Source organism: Oryzias melastigma, linkage group LG21 (genome assembly GCF_002922805.2).
Source record: "Oryzias melastigma strain HK-1 linkage group LG21, ASM292280v2, whole genome shotgun sequence".
Taxonomy (NCBI): domain Eukaryota; kingdom Metazoa; phylum Chordata; class Actinopteri; order Beloniformes; family Adrianichthyidae; genus Oryzias; species Oryzias melastigma.
Genome location: NC_050532.1, coordinates 13,202,814 through 13,222,351, shown reverse-complemented (window position 1 = coordinate 13,222,351; position 19,538 = coordinate 13,202,814). Strand labels below are relative to the sequence as shown.

The following is a 19,538-nucleotide window of genomic DNA, read 5'->3' as shown; positions in this document are numbered from 1 at the left end:
AATACCCCTTTCAGCCTGCAGGGCTGGCTCCAGTAGACTACTTTTCCAGTTTCCTTTGCTGCATAACTGAATGACATTAATAGCAATTATTGAGTCATAGGTCCATCGTCCTGCATAAATCAGTGTTACTTCTGTTACAGCTACTACAGTTTTGCAAAAGTCTTTTGACACACAGTGTTGCTTTTGAGTGATTGAGCACTTAAAAAAAACAAAAAAACATGTTCTTTATTAATGCATTTACCTAATTAAAACAATGATAACAAAGCCAATGTGAGGATGCCTTTCCCCTTAAAACTGTTCTGGATTTAAATAAAAAACCCAGTGGTGGAATAAATAAAAAGTAGATTATTAGTTCACATTAAATACGACATGGTTTTCACCTTAAATTATGAAAAAAACTCATTCAGAAATCCTTTCTGTTGAACCTCAAGAACAAACATTGTTTAAGCGAACACAGAAACTAATTGTTCTGCTTTGGCAAAAAGAAAGACGAGAGCAAACAAAGCCAAATGATTGAGACTAATTGGCTAATCAAAATAATCTATAGATTTGTCATCAATTCAGAAATGACAGTTCACAAAGCAATAATGTGGCCTAATGACCACACATTAAACATTTGTATGCTACAAATAAGAGGACACAGAGACCTAAACGTTTTGATTAACCAAGCCCTGCAGCAAACATCAATGTTTAAGAGCAAAGTGACTTGATAAATCTTTCAGTGTGTTTGGGTTGGAGCATGATGCATGCATACCTCACACAGAGCAGTCTTCACGGGCAGAAACTACAGCGTGACCTTGCTCACAGGCTGTGACAGCGTAGCCTACATATCGTCTTGTGAAGGGTGCGTGACCTTCGTCTGACATGAACAAACTCTGGAGGACACAGAAGCTGCCATAGGAACAGCTTTCCTCTCTGACCTGAGAACAGCATGTCCATGACTGGAACTGAGAGGCAGAACAGAGGCGAAGCTTTTATGACACACAACTCCTGTTTCTATGAGGACACAGGTGAGTTCACCAAATATCACCAATATCACCAAATCCGGCCCTCCAGATCATTTTATTTTATTGTTATTAATGGTCTGATGTTGTCTTTCATTTATTTCTAACTTGTATAATTTTGACTAAATACATTTTTTATGGAGAGTAAAATATTGAAAGTTATTTAAGGTTTAAGTTGATTTATTCTGTAATAATATTCCTGCCTTTTTACTATTAATAATTATGTTAAAAAGTTACATTTTTGAAGTATTAAAAATTGGCATTCTCTTAGCTTTTTGGACTATGTTGGCATTTGCTAAGATTTTTTAGGGTGTTTTGGAGTTACGCTAAAATTTACACGTAAGCTGTTTTGGCTAATTTAGGAGTTATTTTCACATTTTTAGGCTATTTTGAAGCTTAGCTATTTTTTCAGCTACATGCTAGCTGTTTTGACTAACCTAAGATATATATATATATATATATATATATATATATATATATATATATATACATTTTTTTTTTAGTTTTTTAGGCTAATTTGGCATTTAGTTAATATTTTAGATGGCTATCAGCTTCAGAGCTTCAGTGATTTCAGCCATCAGCTTCAGCATCTTCAGTGGCCAAATTCAGCTTACAGCATTCACACTAGCATTATCACAGGTAATGCCACATATCCAATTTATAATCATGTTAAAAAGTTGCAGTTTTAAAGTTTAATAAATGTTTATCCTGTTCGACCCGCGACCTAATTTGTGTTTTGTATTTGGGCCCCTTGTGCGATCAGGTTTGACATCCCTGCAGTAGGGTATTTCCCCCTCTTTGAACATTTGAGGCATTTGAAGCAGGATGGATTCTGACCTTTTGGGTTTAAAGGTCTCTAAAAACAAAGGACACCATTCAGCTTTTATTCCGTAGAACTTTTACATATATTTTTCCTGATTTAGAGAAAACAGAAGAAGCCGCAACTACAAAAGAGAATCTTTTAAAATATTTCTTTGGCCTTAACCTGGTGCGGCGATGTTGTATCAGGCTATTATGGAAGACAAGCTGCAGAAGGGTTCAGTTTAATCCCATGATAAAGCCAACTATTCAGTAGTAATTAAAGTCATTTAGGACTTGCTTACTTTCACCAGAAACAACCTGCAACATATATACAAAGCCTATATATAGCATTTTTTCTTTTTAAAGGAAACAATTACACCAGGTTTGTATACAGTAATGAAAGTTAAGAACTTTAGGGTTTTTCAAATATTTTTTATTTTACTTCTTATAGGTTTGGCCTTCCCACATTCAGTTTTGTAGATTCCTTTCCAGTCAAATTCAGCCAGACAGTCTAAAAAAGTTAAACAATTCCAAACTTGGAATTCAGCAGCATTTCTATATCCCAGCAGACAAAGGGCTGAGCGTGAAGGGCAGAAGTCCTCACTGTCAAGTGTCTATCACAAAGAAGAAAAGGCGCCCCGGATCATGCCCAACATGACAGCCTTCACTGTGTCAGACCACCTCATCCCAGCACTGACCAAAAAGCTTCATCAGTAGAAAGCCGTCCTCCAACTCGCAGAAAAAAATCTCTCCCAGAAAACACTAGAACCTCACAGGAGAAGTCAATTTCATCTCACAAGTTACTTTCATTTAACCAGCAAGTTCTCCTTGTACTGAAATGACACAGGTGTCTCTCAGGACAGTATACAGTAATAGAAATATGTCTCAACTTCAATTTACATTCAGGCAAAAAGTGCCATTTCCAAAATTATCCTTAGGATAGCGGGAAAATCCAAAGCTTTATACCATCCAAACAGTCCAGACTCTTCCTAATCATCTTGATTACCCTGATCAATTGGCATTTGAATGAACTCAATCACTGTGCAGCAGCAGCTCTCTGCAGCTGGTTTGTAGACGGTTGTGGTGAAGAAACATGAGTTCAGTAAGGATCTGCACCAACTGTTCACAAGTCAAGAAAAGCCATATCTACATCTTTTTCTATTCCAGCGGCTGTATTGCTAAGTGTTATTAAAAATAACTGCACTGGAGAAAATCTCAGAGGACATGGCTGGAAGCCAAAAGTGACATGTATGCTGATGCGGACAGTGGAAAAGGTGGAAAAAAAATCAAGCATCACCACCAAATCCATCCTTGAGAATCTGGGCTCTGCTGTTGGTATCATCTCAAAGTAGACGGTCCAATGAACACTGCAGACCACTGGGTTCCACTGGAGCAGATCGAGGAGGATTTTTCTTGAAATAAGGAATACAGAAGAATCTCTAGCTATTGCAGATTCTCACATAAAGTATTCTTCTGATGTAGATTTACACCTAATGGACCAGGGTCGAGTTACAATGAAAACACATTAGGTTTGTCAACATCAGCCAGTCTGCAGAGAAACTATGCCCCAAGCATCTGTGGATATTTCATCACAACAACCCTAACCGCACAGCAAAAATGGTGAAAATGGTTAGAATGGAAAAATGTTAGCGTTCTGCTGTGGCCAAGCCAGATTTCTTTCTTAAAAACCTCTTAAGAAACTGTAGAGGGAGCTAATGCCCAAGAGGGTGGTAAGAAGGCCCTCCAACCGCACAGTTGGAGCTAATGGCTAAAAACAAACCGACACAATAAATTTTCTAATATGTAAAGTGCTATTACTAGGAGTGGGTGATGTGACGATATAAAACCGTCTTACGATCTCCAAAGCTGACAATCTGTCATTTTTGAGAGATCGTTTTATCACGATCTTCTACGAAAAGCTGCAAGAGCGAGAAGGCAAAAGCTTGTTGACAGCTGTGACTTTAAATCCGAGCTGCTCCTCCTCCTCTTCCTCCTCCTCCTCCTCCTCCTCCTCCCCAGTTTGTTTTCTTTTAATACATTTGAAATTAAAATTAGAATAAATATAATTATATTTGTTCAAAATGCATTAATTTCTTTCAACTAAAATCAGTATGATTAATTTTTTGTCAATTTGAATTTGCTTTAAAGAAATCGTGATAAAATCAAAATTGTGAAAAAAAAAATAATTGGGATTTTCTTTTTTGCCATGTCTCCCAGCCCTATGTATTATTCCACTAAGATGCTTCTTGTAACGTTGTCTAAACGTTTTTGGAGATACCTGTATCATTTCCAATTGAGAAGAAACGTGCTGGTCAAATAAGAGTAACTTTAAATCAAAGTTTGCCTGAGTGGATATTTTCAGAAAAGACTGGCATTGACCTAAAGAAGTTTTCCAAATAAAAAAGGGAAAGTTTGAACAAGAAACTCCAGCTTCTGCCTAAATGAAGCTTTTTAAGCGGTCAGAGAGACCATAAGCCGCCAGAACAAACCTGCCTCAATGTCTCTGCTACACTACTTGATCAGATCATCACTATTACAATGGTTATTAATGCAATAGTTAGCAGGCTCTATTAGCTTTGATGGCAGCAGTGAGGGCAGACGTGCTGCTAGCCCATCTATCATCAGAGGACAAACTGCAGTACAGAGTCTCACCAGCACACCGGAGAGTCCAGAAATGACATAGTGACTGTCTCAACTTGACATGGCAGCTATTAAATCATTCATTAGTGTGGAGGATGTGGTGGGGACAGCTGAGAGGACAACTAAAGAAGAGGCTACAGAGTCGCTAAGACTTTTTAAAACTAGTCAAACAAAAGAGTTCCGATGGTTTCAATTTGTTTTAAAGTTATTGACTTAAAACTGAGTCTAGATTAAATATTTTCATACTTTGAGCACACAAGCATATCAATTCTTAACACGAAAATGAAACATTATTGACTTAGAGGGAAGTGACATAAAAGACTGAATTACACTAAAGATTAAAAATTAAAAAGAAAATGAAAAGTTTCTCACCCAATGTCGTTGCAAAACACACCAACAATTTATAACTAAAAATAATAATAATTATAATAAAAACATTTTATTAGAGGCCTAGAAAACACAATCAATTGACCCCGTAGAAAAAAAATCAGGCAGTGTCATCATGTGAGGCCTTCTCAAAGGTGGTTCTAACACCCCAGAAAAATCCTTTGATTGCTGTTATTCCCAGTGATACAAACCCAAATTAGTAATCATTCAACAACAGGCAATCACAACACTAACAACTAATTGTGTTAAATTCTAGTCTCTAAGATAAAGATGATAAAAAGTAAAGCAAGAGAGATGGAGAGTAAGGAGAGAAGTTATAGATTTAACTACCCCCCCCCCTAGTTTAAGCAACATTGGGTTAGGGTTAGCAATCAAACTTAAGCATTCCATTAAAAGACCAAAACCTTAATTTCCTCATCAACTAATTGAACCGAATTGCTGAACTCTGCTTTAGTTACTTTGATCATGTTAACGGTCGAAAAGTGATAGCATATTATAGATGTTGTGTTTAAGCGTCACTGGTGACGCCTCAGGTGTTAAAGGGTTAAGCAGAGAGCAAGCTAACTTTGCCACAAACCCCCCATTGGGGGTTCCATTGGACTGACTGCCACTCTTCACGTTCCTCTGCCTCTGCAACAAACTGTTATTTTAGTTATTTCCTTTCACTGAGCCTTTCTACAGAGTTGTCCCAGGAAGCTGTGAGCCCCATGAAATATATACTATGTTCTGACTCAGACCCTTACACGGCATCTGGCCTAAAGCTTGTGCAGACAATATTCTGAGGCACTATGAGTTAGCCTCCAAAATCTATTCTCAAATGTTAGTCTCTGGATTCATCCTACAGGCTGTCTGAAACAGAAATCATACCTGTTTCTTCTACTGCATTGTTACATATATTTTATTTATCTACAATTAAGCATTTTAAACACTCAACACCTTAAACACCTTATCAATATTTGTGCATATTCCGTTTTGGACTAGATGACGGAAGGACAGATGGAGTGAGGTAAGGGAGTAAGGGACTTTAAGGTTTCCCCGGTAAAGTCACTCAAACAAACCATAGCTTTAAAGCCCTGTTTTTGCCCACAGAGAGGAAAGTACACGGCATCCTCTGCTGCTTGGTATAATATCCTTTGAAAGATGGGAACAGCTCTGCCAGCCTTCTGTCATACCTTCCCCTGTCACCAACTGTTTATTTAGGTCCAGGAAAAGCATTACTCATGTCAAAGACAAGTCTTTTCAAAGGGCTGGGGGACAATAATCTTGCAGACCATTGGGCCAGACCATTCAGATTTGCTTTGGGCCAAACACAAACCACCAGTGGAGGAGAATGCCTCTTTAAAAAGCTGTAACAAAAAAATTCCACGTTCAAAAGAAATCAGCAAAACAGATTAATTTTGATTTAATTTTAATAATTTAGAAAAAAAAGACTAAACCAGACAGAGTTCTGCTGCTGGAGCTCAGCAAAATGCTGAAGAAGTTACTTTCATGCACAGACCGACCTGTGATTAAACCTGACTCAGACTGATGTGTTTAATCTCAAAAATGGAGATCCAGACTACAACTTCACTCCAACCTCAGGAGGTTTAGCCGCACCCTTTAGGTTGAACAAATCTAGGATATTCACAGGCACAAAGCTTGATAAATCTTTGATGTAAATGATGGTGTGAGACCACGCAGGCTTGAAAAAGATAGCTCCCTATGAACTGGGGAATTGTCTGCTGCAACAGCTGGATTGATGATGGTATCAGAATAATCAGATGTTGTCATGAACAACTGATCAAGTAGATGAACAAATAAAAAATATCACTGTTGCCTGAATCTTTTTTTTAGGTTGATAAATAATTCAAATTCTTTTCTCTTCCTCTCCATCCTGTAATCCATCTCCTGTGCAACTTGTAGAAGTTTTGGTTATACATGTATTTCTTAAATCCTCAGAACATGCGTTTTCTCATTGTCTTCTGCTAGTGTCCCTTCCACAATATCTGTCCAACATTGCCGAAATCCTGGCCTTTTATGGGGCTCAGATCTTGTTACAGATATATTACCCCCCCAGCTGCTCCAGCAGATATTCTGGAAACTCCAGTGTCAAGAAAATTGGCCATTGGCAGCTTTTGAAATATTGCAAGACTACTATAGATAAGTTGTATTGTTTTTATCGAGTTCTTAGAAGTGAATCTGCAGAACAATTACAGGCATCACCCTTTTTTTTTTTTTTGGTAATACAATCAGATTTTAAATTTTAGTTTAAATATAATTTTTACTTGGAGAAAATAAATGCATTGCAACACACTGAACATTCACATTTTGTAAAACATGTTTCTGTAATTTTTCATTTCAAACTATATAGGGCTGTTTGTGCAAAAAATGTAAAAGGAAACTCTAGCTTTTTCTTTTTTCACCAAATCTCACATCCTTTTGCTGTCACCCTTAGTTTAGTGAAGGAGATTGGTTCACTATGTCTGAAAAGCTGACAAACTAAAATGTGTTTTCCTCTAAATGTTTCAGTTTGTCAGACAAACTGCAGAAACAAACTGTGGATGTGCATAAGTTTTCTGCTTTTTTTGTAAAGAAAAAAAAAGAAGTAAACTTTGTATTCCAATTTTTTGTTTAGATAAATAGATGTAAGTAAATTTACTTTAAAAATACAGCACTGTCATGTTTTTGGTAATATAAATAGTCACAAAATGCCTTTAAGCATAAAAATAGGGATTAAACTTTGCCTAAAAATTGTATAATGATATCATATAAAAAGATTTCAACACAAATAAAAACATATACCGTATTTTCTGGACTATAAATTGCTCTGGAGTATAAGTTGCTCTTTTATGAGAAAACTCCAACATTTATGAACAAATTAAATAAACTTAACGTGACGTTGCATTAAACACCGTACAGGATTCATGTATCAAACTTGAGTCCGCTGCCTCTTTTGACGCAAGTCAAATTTAATGCTCAATGTTTGTCCAAAAATGTGTTCATACACTAGACACTCCAATTGGGTAATGAGAAGCTGTCATTTAGCCTCATCGATACTTGATGGAGGCTTTGACTGTATATCTCGCTTAAAATACACAGAAGATACGGATTATGGTTAGGGTAAGTTATTTCTTTTAAAGAGTTCTACGAAAACATCTGTAACCATGTCTCCACTCTGGGCTCAGGACAGCAGTGTTTTTCTTTTTCTTACGCCGATTGTAACCTTCTAGCCTGCAGGAGCTGCATCTTAATGAATGTGTTTAGCTGCTCTTGTTTATAACCCAGTTTGATGTCTTCTGTCCAGCATTAGTAGAAAAAAAAACAGTAATAATAATGTCTTGATAAAAATAAGAAAATCATCATAAAGTCCATGAGGAGAATGATCTCAGTGACGTTTGTTTTTAACAGAACTTCTTCTCCGTTTCTGTCAGTTGACAGCAGCAAATACTGACACTAGGGGTGTGCCAAAATATCGATATTGCGATATATCGCGATATTTAGTCCTGCGATCGATTCTCGATGGGTTCTCACCAAGTATCGATATTATATTTTCATTTGAAGAGGCTGTAGCGCTGAGCGTCTGAGTCGCGCGCCGGAACTGTGGGCGCGCGCTGCATCGGACATTTAAAAGCGATGCACGCGCTTGTTCGGGAGAAGCACCGGTGAGATTCAGGCTCTGTAGCGCGTGTGTGAAGCATGTCTACCTGTCAGCATTTATCATCCATCTGTAGGAGATCCAGCCGGTAAGAAGTGACTTTGTCTGAGCGCTAGAATGTCAGCGATCACTTACTTCCTGTTTGCTGTGGGAACTGGGCGCGTGCTTCGCAGTTGTCTGTGTACGCTTCAAGGAGCGTCGGAATTTTCGCTTTCATGCACTTCAATGTTTAACTTGCTGCTGTACGGTGTAACTTTGGTAATTTATAATGTGACGTTTTCAAACAATGTAATTACTTGTTGCTAATGTTAATTTAAAGTAATTCTTAAATAAATAAAACAGGATTTGATGTATGAACTAAAATTTAAATGTAATTAAAATAAAGTACATGAATTCACTGTAAAATTAGGGAGAATGCCAATTAATTGAAGCACTTAAAATTATATTTATTGCCATTATTATGTGTATTTTAAAGTTTTTATCTATTGACTGCTGACTGACCAAATGGAAAATAAAGATTGGAAAAATAATCTCAAGTAACAGTCTGAGTAAACCAGCCTTCATTTTTGGATGCTCAGCCCTTTTCAAGTGAGAGAAAAGTGTACAAAAAATTAGGTCAATTTTGAGAGAGGCTGTAAAACATTATATTCATCATCCTTTGGTGTGACGTTCTTTTAGAGGTAGATAGCTGTCGCCACTTGACTTATTTAATTTTTGTTCTGTTGTTTACAACAATTCTGCACTAAGTAGTGTCACTGCTGATCATGTTTACTATTGTTAACATTGAATCTGACAGATAATTCCAATTTGGTTGTTGTCAATGCTCGTCAAAGACATAGTATTACTGATTTCAGCAATGTTGCACAAAAGTGTCTATAATTTGTTGCACAAAATAAGAAAAGTTGTTTATTATGATTGTGTTTAAGCTGAAAAAGATAAATGGGGATATATTTTCCAAAAAACATGTTCTTCTATATAATGTTAGTTATTAGAGATGATTTTTACCAATTATCGCAGTATCGCGATATTATAGATATCGTGAGCCATGTATCGCGTATCGTATCGTGAGGTACCCAGTGATTCCCAGCCCTAACTGACACACAAACCTACAGCGCCCTTTAGTGGTTGTTAGTGGGAAACAGCTGCTAAAAGGCAACCGGTTGTTAGTGGAGAAAATAACTAATATATGAGCATATTGACATCTTAAAAAAAAATCACAGATAAGTCCCTCCTGAGTATAAGTTGCACCCCTGGCCAATCTATGAAAACAAAAACAAACAAACAAAAAACGCAACTTATAGTCTGGAAAATACAGGAATAGATTTACTGCTCACAGCTAAGAAATGTATTAAAACACACAAAACTAAAAAAAGAGAAAGGGACAAAAACAATGCTGTTGTGACTATTGTATAGTATGCAACACTTTACTACCATAAAGTATGCAACACTACTACTGTAAAGTATGCAAGACTTTACTACAGTAAAGTATGCTAGACTTTACTACAGTAAAGTATGCAACCCCACTACAGTAAAGTATGCAACAGCACTACAGTAAAGTATGCAATACCACTACAGTAAAGTATGCAACCCCACTACAGTAAAGTATGCAACAGCAGCACTACAGTAAAGTATGCAACACCACTACAGTAAAGTATGCAACACCACTACAGTAAAGTATACAACACTACGGTAAATAATGCAACCCCACTACAGTAAAGTATGCTACCCATCTACAGTAAAGTATACTACACTTTACTAAAGTAAAGTATGCAACACCACTACAGTAAAGTATGCTACACATCTACAGTAAAGTGGTGTATATTGGCACAAAGCTGGCTAAAAATCAACATATATTGAGAATAATTCTCATGTTGTGCTATTAAATGTTGAGTGTCTTGTCATCAGCTACGTGCAATTATTGTGAAAACAATTGAACTGGCATTGTTATAAAGTAGCTCATACGTTACACAACATGAATAAAGATTTTTTATCTGAATTTGTACAAGAAAACAAAAGTTTTTCATTGTGCACTGAAAACATATCAACTGGAACCCACGTTAAGGCTTTCTCCCTCACACAAAGACACACTAAAGATTACCATAAAATCTGTTGGTGTGAATGAATTGGAAAAAAATTTGCAGCATACATTGTGAATGGCATGGCATGGCTCCAACAGCCGATAGTCAGCCTGAACATGACTTCTGTCAATTTTGTAGTCCAGAAGTACAATGCTAATATTAACGCTACTTTCAATAACACTTTATTTGGAAAGCAAAATAAGACCTTCATGTGTTTGAAGTTTTTGCAATGCGTTAATCGAAACAAAACAATGGCTTCAAAGCCTGTTCTCTAAGAAGGTCAGGATGTGTACACCACAAGAAGCTGAAAACTTTAACTTTCATATATCACTGAGGTGTTTATAAAGCAAACAATTGCCTTCAACAGTCATGCACTACTTTCTTCTTTGTCTCTCTTCAGAGAATGTGGAGTGATGGAATCTCCAAACCAGTTTCTCCCTGCAGCATTCTGCTCTTTTCTTTCCCCTTTGTTCCCCATTTTCTCCATCCATTCGTCTTAACAGCTCAACCACTGGGACGCTAAGGTTAATTAGCCCTTTAAGGGTCACACTGTCAGGTCTTTTCTGCCTACCTGGAAGCTGCGCTGAAACTGCCTTATCAAGGAAACTAACAAGACGCTAGTGCCACATACAGTAAGTGTTTTGGGGCGGGTGCAAAGAAAAGGCAGTAAAAGTTTCGCCAGGTAGATGGATGGATGGATGAGCGAGCTTGGTTGGTGTGCATATGTGAACTGTCAGTATATGTGAACCAACTGAACAAAAATGAAGTTTCATAACAAGATAAAGTAACCTGAAGAAAGATGGAGAGATTGAGACCAGATGAAAGACAATAGTTGAGAAAAAGGACCGCAATAACATCTTAAAGGATACGAAGAAACCATCAAACTGGACACACTCATAAGGAAAATGAATAGAACATAAAAGGAAATTATGTCTGGAGAAGAACAAAAAAATCAGCCACAAAAAAAGACTAAAGGTAGATGTAAGAAACAAACTAAAATAGTGAATACCAGAAAACGGGGTTATAGAGTATGCAAGGAGCACTTTAAAAGACCAGAAGTAGAATGAGTGACAGGTGAGATGCAGGGAAAAAAGCTGGTAATAAAACAGAAATGAATGAGGTGAGCAGCTGAACTGATGGACAAGAGGGATGAAAAATAGACAGTTACAGGAAAGGGTAGGGAAGATAGAAGATAGGACATTTTTAAAACAATTAAAAGAAAGATGAGACATGTCGAATATAGAAAAGATTAATGAAAAGTGGAAATGATTTATCTTTAAAATGTGGGCGCTCTGACTATATTCTGTCAGAATCAAGTGTTTATTGATACAAGCTCAATTAAGCAATCCATTCAAAAGAGCAGGAGCATCAATCAGCGTCAGAAGGTCTTGAACAAAGAAGTTTGTACACACCACACTGAAGTCCAGATTCTGCTCGATCCACTCTTGGCCGTCTTTGAACTCCTCGTGGAGGCCCATGATGTACAGCGTGTCTAAAGCGTCCACAATGGTTGCTCCCATTTGAGAACTACCTGTGCAAGACAAATAAAGCACAGAATTAATATAGATCGACATTACACAAGCTAAAATATATTATTACGATACTAAGAAGTAAAGGCAAACATCTAGAGTACATCTTGTGTCGTTCAATTAGCTTGACTTTTTCTGTTGGGAGTTGATGTGTCTCTTTACATTTTAGAAGAAACACATCATTTTGAATAACATAGTGAATGGATATTTGATAAATCAGATTACTTTAGTCTCTCCATCCTGCTTTATGGTTCGGAGACATGGTCTTTAAATAAGAGCTTAGACCACAAGAATAGATAGATTTGACAGCCGGACCACTGAGAACATCAAGTAACCCCAACGCGTCTCTAACAAAGTATTAAGAACCCAAACATGCCAGTCCAAACAGTCCTGCCATGTTCCACAACACTGCAACAGGTGGTTCTGCCACGCTCTGCATCTTCCTTCTTACCATCCTACGAGAGCCGGTTTGCCTTGTGGTCCTCTCTGTAGGCTGGAAAGGATCACAAGACAAACCCCACGCCAGGTGAACAGATGTCCTAGCGGGAGACTTTAAACCATCTGTGGTTGCTATGAAGGATGCTGAGCTTCAGGCACAAGACCGACAACAATGGAAAACCCTAGTCTATCCAGTTGGCTCTATTGGGACGGGGCATTGCCCCACAAGCAGAAGCCTTGATGATGATTACTTTAGTGCATGCAAACATATCAGGTCACATTTTTGTGAGTGACAACTCAGTGGCGCTCTGGTATTGTCTTGAGTATGGGTGCCCCTAGTGGGACCCACGGGCCAAATTTGGCCTGCCAAGTCGTGGCTGCAGAAGCCACGGAGTGTTTAGTTCAAACCCCTTAACTACTTCCCTTTGATTCTCTATGGTGTTCCAAAACTCTACGGCTGTAATATACTTTGGGCCTCTGCGCAGGGCTATTAGTACTTTCTTTGCCAGTGGCTATGGGTGAAACAACCCCCAACTGAGTCAGCCTTGGGCTTTTTTGTTTTAGAAATTCCCAAGAGTATTCACGGTCACTTCTGATGTTTTTACCGGCCGTTTTCAACTAGCCAAGATAGAACAACAACGTCAAACGGCAAAAGTAAAAGACCAATTCCAGGTTTCTCATTAGGATCCCAGTTTGCTGTTTGCATTTACCCCGTGTACGGGATCCATTTAGATTTTGCCCCTTTGGACACCCCTGGTCTAGACACGAGGAGATTATGGATTAGGGTTTTCAAACACCAAATGGTTCCTGAACATGGCTGTAACAGCAGGTCTACACTTTCCCATAGCAAGAGTCAATCGAGGAGGATAAACTCAAGTCTCACTCTGATCATCTTTTGATCTATTGTAAAAGTGGTATTTTAACTATCATAATGCAGTTTAGCCAAAATCCAAAACCTGGGTCACTTTCTAGGACCTCGTTTCTGCAGAACGGCGGGAATTCATCAGAAACTCGCCTCTGAGTTGCAAGTGGGACTAATGCCACAAAAGTAAGCCTGTACTCATTTCCCATAATTCTTTTGTTTATAATCTCTCCAGCTAGCTTACAGCTACTCCTACTCCCAAGCCAACATTACTAGTGCAACAAAAATGCCGACCAATATTGGAGCTATCAGGCCGTACAGTCTTCTGCTCTCTTTGGGTCCGGATGATTCCAACTAGGGATGTCCCGATCCGATCACGTGATCGGAAATCGTGGCCGATCACGTGATTTGGGACTCGATCGGAATCGGACTCCTTTGTCCGATCAGGAACGGATATTTCATTAATTCTCATTATGATCAGAGCTTTATATTTAATCTTATCATTCCGGATAAATACTCCACTCCAAGTCTGCATGTCATGAAAAGATCACAAAATGTCATCACCAGAAAACGCAGCAGAAAATGGCAGTAGCTCAAGCAGAAGGTTAACTTGTAAACAAAGCTAGCTAGAAAGCTAACTTCCGGGACCAATAACTCTTTTAAAAACGCTTTAAACTGACAGCAAGTGTCTCTATTGGTTTGTCCTAAGACAAACAACAATCTCTAAAGGTATTCCAACAGAAAAAGACAAAGTTTTTGTTTCTTTTTAATGCGAAGCTCTTCATGCTTCACAGATGGCTAAACAGCAGCAGCTAACTGCTACATGCTAGCGCCGTGATTTTACTCCTTAGGACCCGAGCTGTCCTTTGATATGCCTGTTTTATTTATCTGACAGAGAAATAACAGTTAAGAAAATTAACTACTGTGGTAATAAAACAGAAAATGTGTTGTCTTAAGAACTTAAAAAATAAGCACGTAATCTTAAAAATAACTAAATAAATAAAACTAATAGAGATATGAGCTATTCATGAACACTCATCAAATTTTATGCTAAAACAAAATCATAATTTATTTTTAAGAATTTTAAATGAGGACAGGAATCACATTTGGTTAAAAATGTTCAATAGCTCTAAAGATGTTAAAGCTAAAGTCACTAAACTTTCTCACATGACTAATTATCACTTATATAACAAGAAAATTGTATTTTTTCCCTAGTTTATATTTGCTGTATTTTTACTTGTTTATTAAAGCTACTTCACAGAAGTGTTTTATTTAAGTTTTTAATGATAAAAGAAGGTTAATGAAATATAAATAAGGGACAACACTAATCTGTTTGTTTAATTTATTCATGTTTTAAATGTCTTATAAAAGTATCGGATCGGGACTCGGTATCGGCAGATACACAAAATCAAATGACTCTGAATCGGATCGGGCCCAAAAAAACCTGATCGGGACATCCCTAATTCCAACCACATATTGATCTGTGATTCCTTCCATGACAAATGTGGACAAAGGTGGACAGGATTTTATGTCTGCCATGGACATTAGTGAAACTCAAAAATCAATGATAAAAAAAAGTTCAGCGCACTGTCTTGTGGGGTCCAGATGAAGGGTTACATCCAGATTCCAGCTCAGACGAGGAAAACAAAGACGTACATGGATCTATCTGTCTATAAGTGGATGCATCAGAATGGAGAGGTCTGCTGATTTTAACCATATGCAACAACTACAAGCTTTTTCAAACAAAATGTTTTCATCTGCTCCTGAGTCACAAGGATTTGAATAAAGAAATACTCAGAAACAGTTTCAATATTAATTTTATTTAAATATGTCTATCATGAGAAAAATGCTATTAGAATATATTAAAAAACAGCAAAAGCACAGTCTCTATTGGAGTGGGCCTTTAAATGGATAAGCCATGAAAACAACATTTCTGAAAATAAATACGGATTCTTTGTTTTATCTCTAAATAAATAAAACAGCCAGGATGTGTACAGATCAGAGAAGATACACAAAAGTCGAATTCTCCTGTAACCCATTCCGTTCTTAAACTGATGAACCTGTTCACCACTCATTTTCATCAATGATTGAACTAGAGAAAAAGACCAACACCATGCTCCATGCTGGAGCTATCATCATCATCACAGGCATAGAACTGCAAGTATCACTAAAATACATTTCAGTCAAATCAGGCGTAGCTGAAAGCAAGATGCCCTGACCGCCTGCCAAATCTTGGCAGATTGGAGCGACTGCTGACAGAGCAGAGCCCTTCTTCTGCTCCACACAAGCCCTGCCTCCCGTCTGTCACTTTCACCCACAGGTTTGCTGCAGGCTCTGTGGAAATGTGACACCAAGGGGGAGACAGAGGCCTGTCAAAGACAAAGACTCATGGTCTTATCTTTGGGGTTTGTGAGACGGCATCTTATCGCAGAACACACAAGTCAATAAAAGCGACACACAATACTCTTGAATCAATAATATTTGTTATGATTGCTATGAGTAAATGTCAACAATATAGCCCGTTTTCAATGGCAGAGAAGTGATACTGTCACAATAAATGTGCAAGTCCTTGTTATGCTGCATTTAACAGTGATATCACAGTAATGCAAAAGCACTGTTAAATGCAGCTGTTAATGCGGTTCAATTCAATGATTAGTAAATGTATCCAGACAACAGTGTCCCTTATCTTCCATTGTAAATGATTCATTTCCAGAAACAAACAGCAGCTCAGACATTTATCATCTGCAACTCTGTACCAAATTGTTTCCTCCTTTGGACTGGATGCTGACACACCTTGAATACAACTTCATGGAGACTGAAAAAATAAAAAAAATAATAAAATAAAAATTGGCTGGTGATCTGAAGTTCAGAGATGAGAACCTGTGGCCAGAAGTGGGTCACTCTGGACCAAACCTGGGTGAGACACAGTTCGTCCTACCCTCAGCACCCTCACTGTGCTGCCCTTGAGCAAGGCCTTTGACCCAAGACTGTTGCCCACAAAGCCAGAAGAGTTCTAAAATGTAAGCAGTCAGATGGTAGAACGTCAAGTCAAAGAATAATGGAGTGTTCAGATACTATTTTAATACCATTATTATTATTTTTAATCTCAAACAAAAAAAAAAACCTAAAGCACAACTTTAAGTCCAAAGTGCTGTCATTTAACATCAAAAACAGTAGGAACAGTTCTTTCAAATCTCAAAAATATTTACCACAAACTTCTTATTAATGAGCTACCATAACACATTGTTGATATACGTAATTCCACAGTTTATCAGAGTAACAAGAAAAAACATGAGGAATTTTTTAGTTTCCTTTGGTGAATTTGATCATTCTGAAGACTGGGATAAAGCAGAAGAGAAATTAAGAAGTTTGTACAGAGGAGCAGATAAGAGATGAGCAGGAATTGAACATTTCAGACTTTGTTTCTTTGTTGTGACGGGACAAAATTTAGGTCCTAGAGGAGCAATTTCACTCCGGAATTATGCTTTCTTAACTTATGATGTTTAGATGCTACTGTCCTCCGCTGCTGCAGAGCAAGATTCTTGCGGGCTCTGCAGCCGCTACCATGACAACGCATTGTACCTGGTATCAAAAAATCCGCTTTTTGTTAAAAAAGCTTTAAACCTAAAATATCCCATTAATAAAGTTCTAATAATTGATTTATATGGCTTTATCTGTTACATAATAGATACTAGTGTGGTGTTATGGTCTTGTTTTGGGTTCATTCTTTAAACAAGTACAAAGTCGCACATTGATGACATCACAGTTGAGTGTTGCGTACAGGGACATCGAGAGAGAAGTAGAAAACGTTTTCAGCAGAGTTCAACTCATGTTCATTTAATTCAAACAGTTGGAACCTTGTTTTACATTTGAGAACACAACAATAGTTAGAGATAGAAAGGATATTAACGTGTTTAAAAAAAAAAAAAACATGCTAATTTGTTCAATTGTGATTAATGCGATAATTTGGCAACCATATTTAGATTAAAATGAAGTTTCTACTGCCTTTGTTGAAATCACATCAGTGCCTAAAGCTGTTGCAGTCACTAGGATGTCATTGTACCTGATTGGCTGGCAAACTCACCTGACCTGAACCCGATCAAAAATATTTGGATGTTGTCAAATGGGAGATGAACCTGGGCTTTCATTACACGCTGCCTCCCTACCACAGCTCATCAAGGCAATATTTGCAGCAATAGCACCAGCAATAGCACCAGCAATAGCACCAGCAATAGCACCAGCAATAGCACTGCACCGAGAGCAGAAAACCAAACAATTCTTCAGGAGGTTGATATTTGTATTGAATACATTTTTTTAAGTTGGCTTGATTGACATAAATTTTAAGACATACTGAATTTTAAGATTTTCTAATAAGTTATAGTCATCAAAATTACAAACAAAAAAAAAACAAAGGTAACCATTTATATATCGATGAACATTTTTATTTCTTTGACTGGAAAAAATATTGATTCAATATTTTTTAAATATACAGATTTTTTTTTTTTTTTACTTACCTAAAGATGATCCGTTTGTTTTTGGACGCTTTCATTTCGGAACAGGCTTTAAAGCTCTGTGCAATATTAGATTGGAAATCCCAGCAGGTCATCTTTTAGTCTCTAAGTGGAGGCCTTGCTGATTGAAATGTGACAAAAAGCTCAGACAGGCGTTTCTGTGAACGTCAAGTGAGTTCAGTCTGTTTGAGATCTAGTACAGAGGAAAGCATAGATATGACATATTGTTTAAAATATTCATCTAGTGCTACTGTTGAATCCTTCGCCTAAACAAAATGTCATGAATTTGTATTTGTACAACCGAACTGTTTCTCCACACCGAGATACAACAGCTGCATTGGTATTCAAGGACTCTCCAGGAAGTATTTATTTCCAACCGACTATGTCACATGGAAACATTCATTTCACTACAGTGACAGAAACCGACTCATTGAAGTTTGTGCATTATCTATAAGAATAGAGTTATGGTTACTAAGAAGAAAACAATGCAGGTTTAGAGAAATTATCTTTATTCAGTCTAGTCTCATAATTTGTTCTAATTCTTGTAAGTTTGGAAAGTCTGGTCAAAACATCTACACAGCGGAGAAGAAATTCTCTGTGATGCTGGGGCTGCTGTGACCCTTCAGCTTGTTTTGAGTTTGGCCAAGCAATGCTAAACAAATCCAAGTCAACCCCCCAGACCAAATTAGGCCAGTCTGGCTGGCTGATAACTGGATCCCAACTTCTTTGCAGGCAGAACTGAACATCTGCTGCGTTTGCAGCTCCACAGGGTTACTGCTCTGGTGGGGCCTTCTGCTCAACATGAGCTCCTTGGCTGAACTCCAGCCTGATTGCTCGTTTCCAGGCCTGATGCCAAAGTCAAAGCAGTCAGAGCTGCTTTACCACAAAAGCCATTTGATGACGTTCCTTCTTCAGTACAAAGAAAATGAGCCCGGTAACATTAAAGTAAACGGGTTAGCTACAGTAGCTAAGTGAGGTTTAAATCGTAGTGCTATTTTTAGAGATTTAATATAGCATGAATGCAAGAAGCATGAGGATGACATGACCAAGGAAGAGGAGGAGTTTTCTATGGTACTATTGTTTGTAATAGCATTGAACAAGGTCAGGCTTAAGATAAATTAATGAGATGATGATGGATTTATGATTTATGTTTAGTAAGTTGCATTTAGTCCTATAAATCTCCAATGACAACTTAAAACAATTCAGGTTAGAAAATTTGAATTAACAAGAGTTTACAATCAAAACTAACTATTTTTAGGCAGTTTATTTTCCAGGAGAAAACCATCTTCTGTTTTTAGTAGTGTATAGATACTTTTAAAGCCACAAATGACTTGACCAAAGAGTTTGTCATTGAAACAGGGAATTACAGTTGCAGTTTAGCTAAAGAGTTGCAGTTTTCTCAAACCTTTTAAGAGGGCTTCACAGTTTAAGTTCAAGATCCACTCTGATCATCTTCAGATCTGTTGTAAAAGTGCTCCCAGTGGTCTTTTAAATATGATTATCATGCTTTTAGCCACAATCTAATACAGGGATGGGCAACTCAGGGCCTCGAGGGCCACAATCCTGCACGTTTTCCAACATCACCTTCTCTGACATGTTCTAATTGGCTGGACACACCTGAGTCAGGTAGGGCTTGGATATCTGGAAATCATGC

At 37.6% G+C, this 19,538-nt stretch overlaps 1 protein-coding gene across 2 annotated transcripts in view; it reads right to left on the bottom strand.

The window, feature by feature from the left end:
• Nucleotides 1-19,538, bottom strand: part of man1a2 (mannosidase, alpha, class 1A, member 2) — a 119,149-nt gene that overhangs the window by 55,573 nt on the left and 44,038 nt on the right. For both annotated transcript variants that reach the window (XM_024260564.2, XM_024260565.2), the window contains exon 5: nt 11,957-12,075. In XM_024260564.2, coding sequence (XP_024116332.1) covers nt 11,957-12,075 — 119 coding nt within the window. The remainder of the gene's footprint in view (nt 1-11,956; nt 12,076-19,538) is intronic.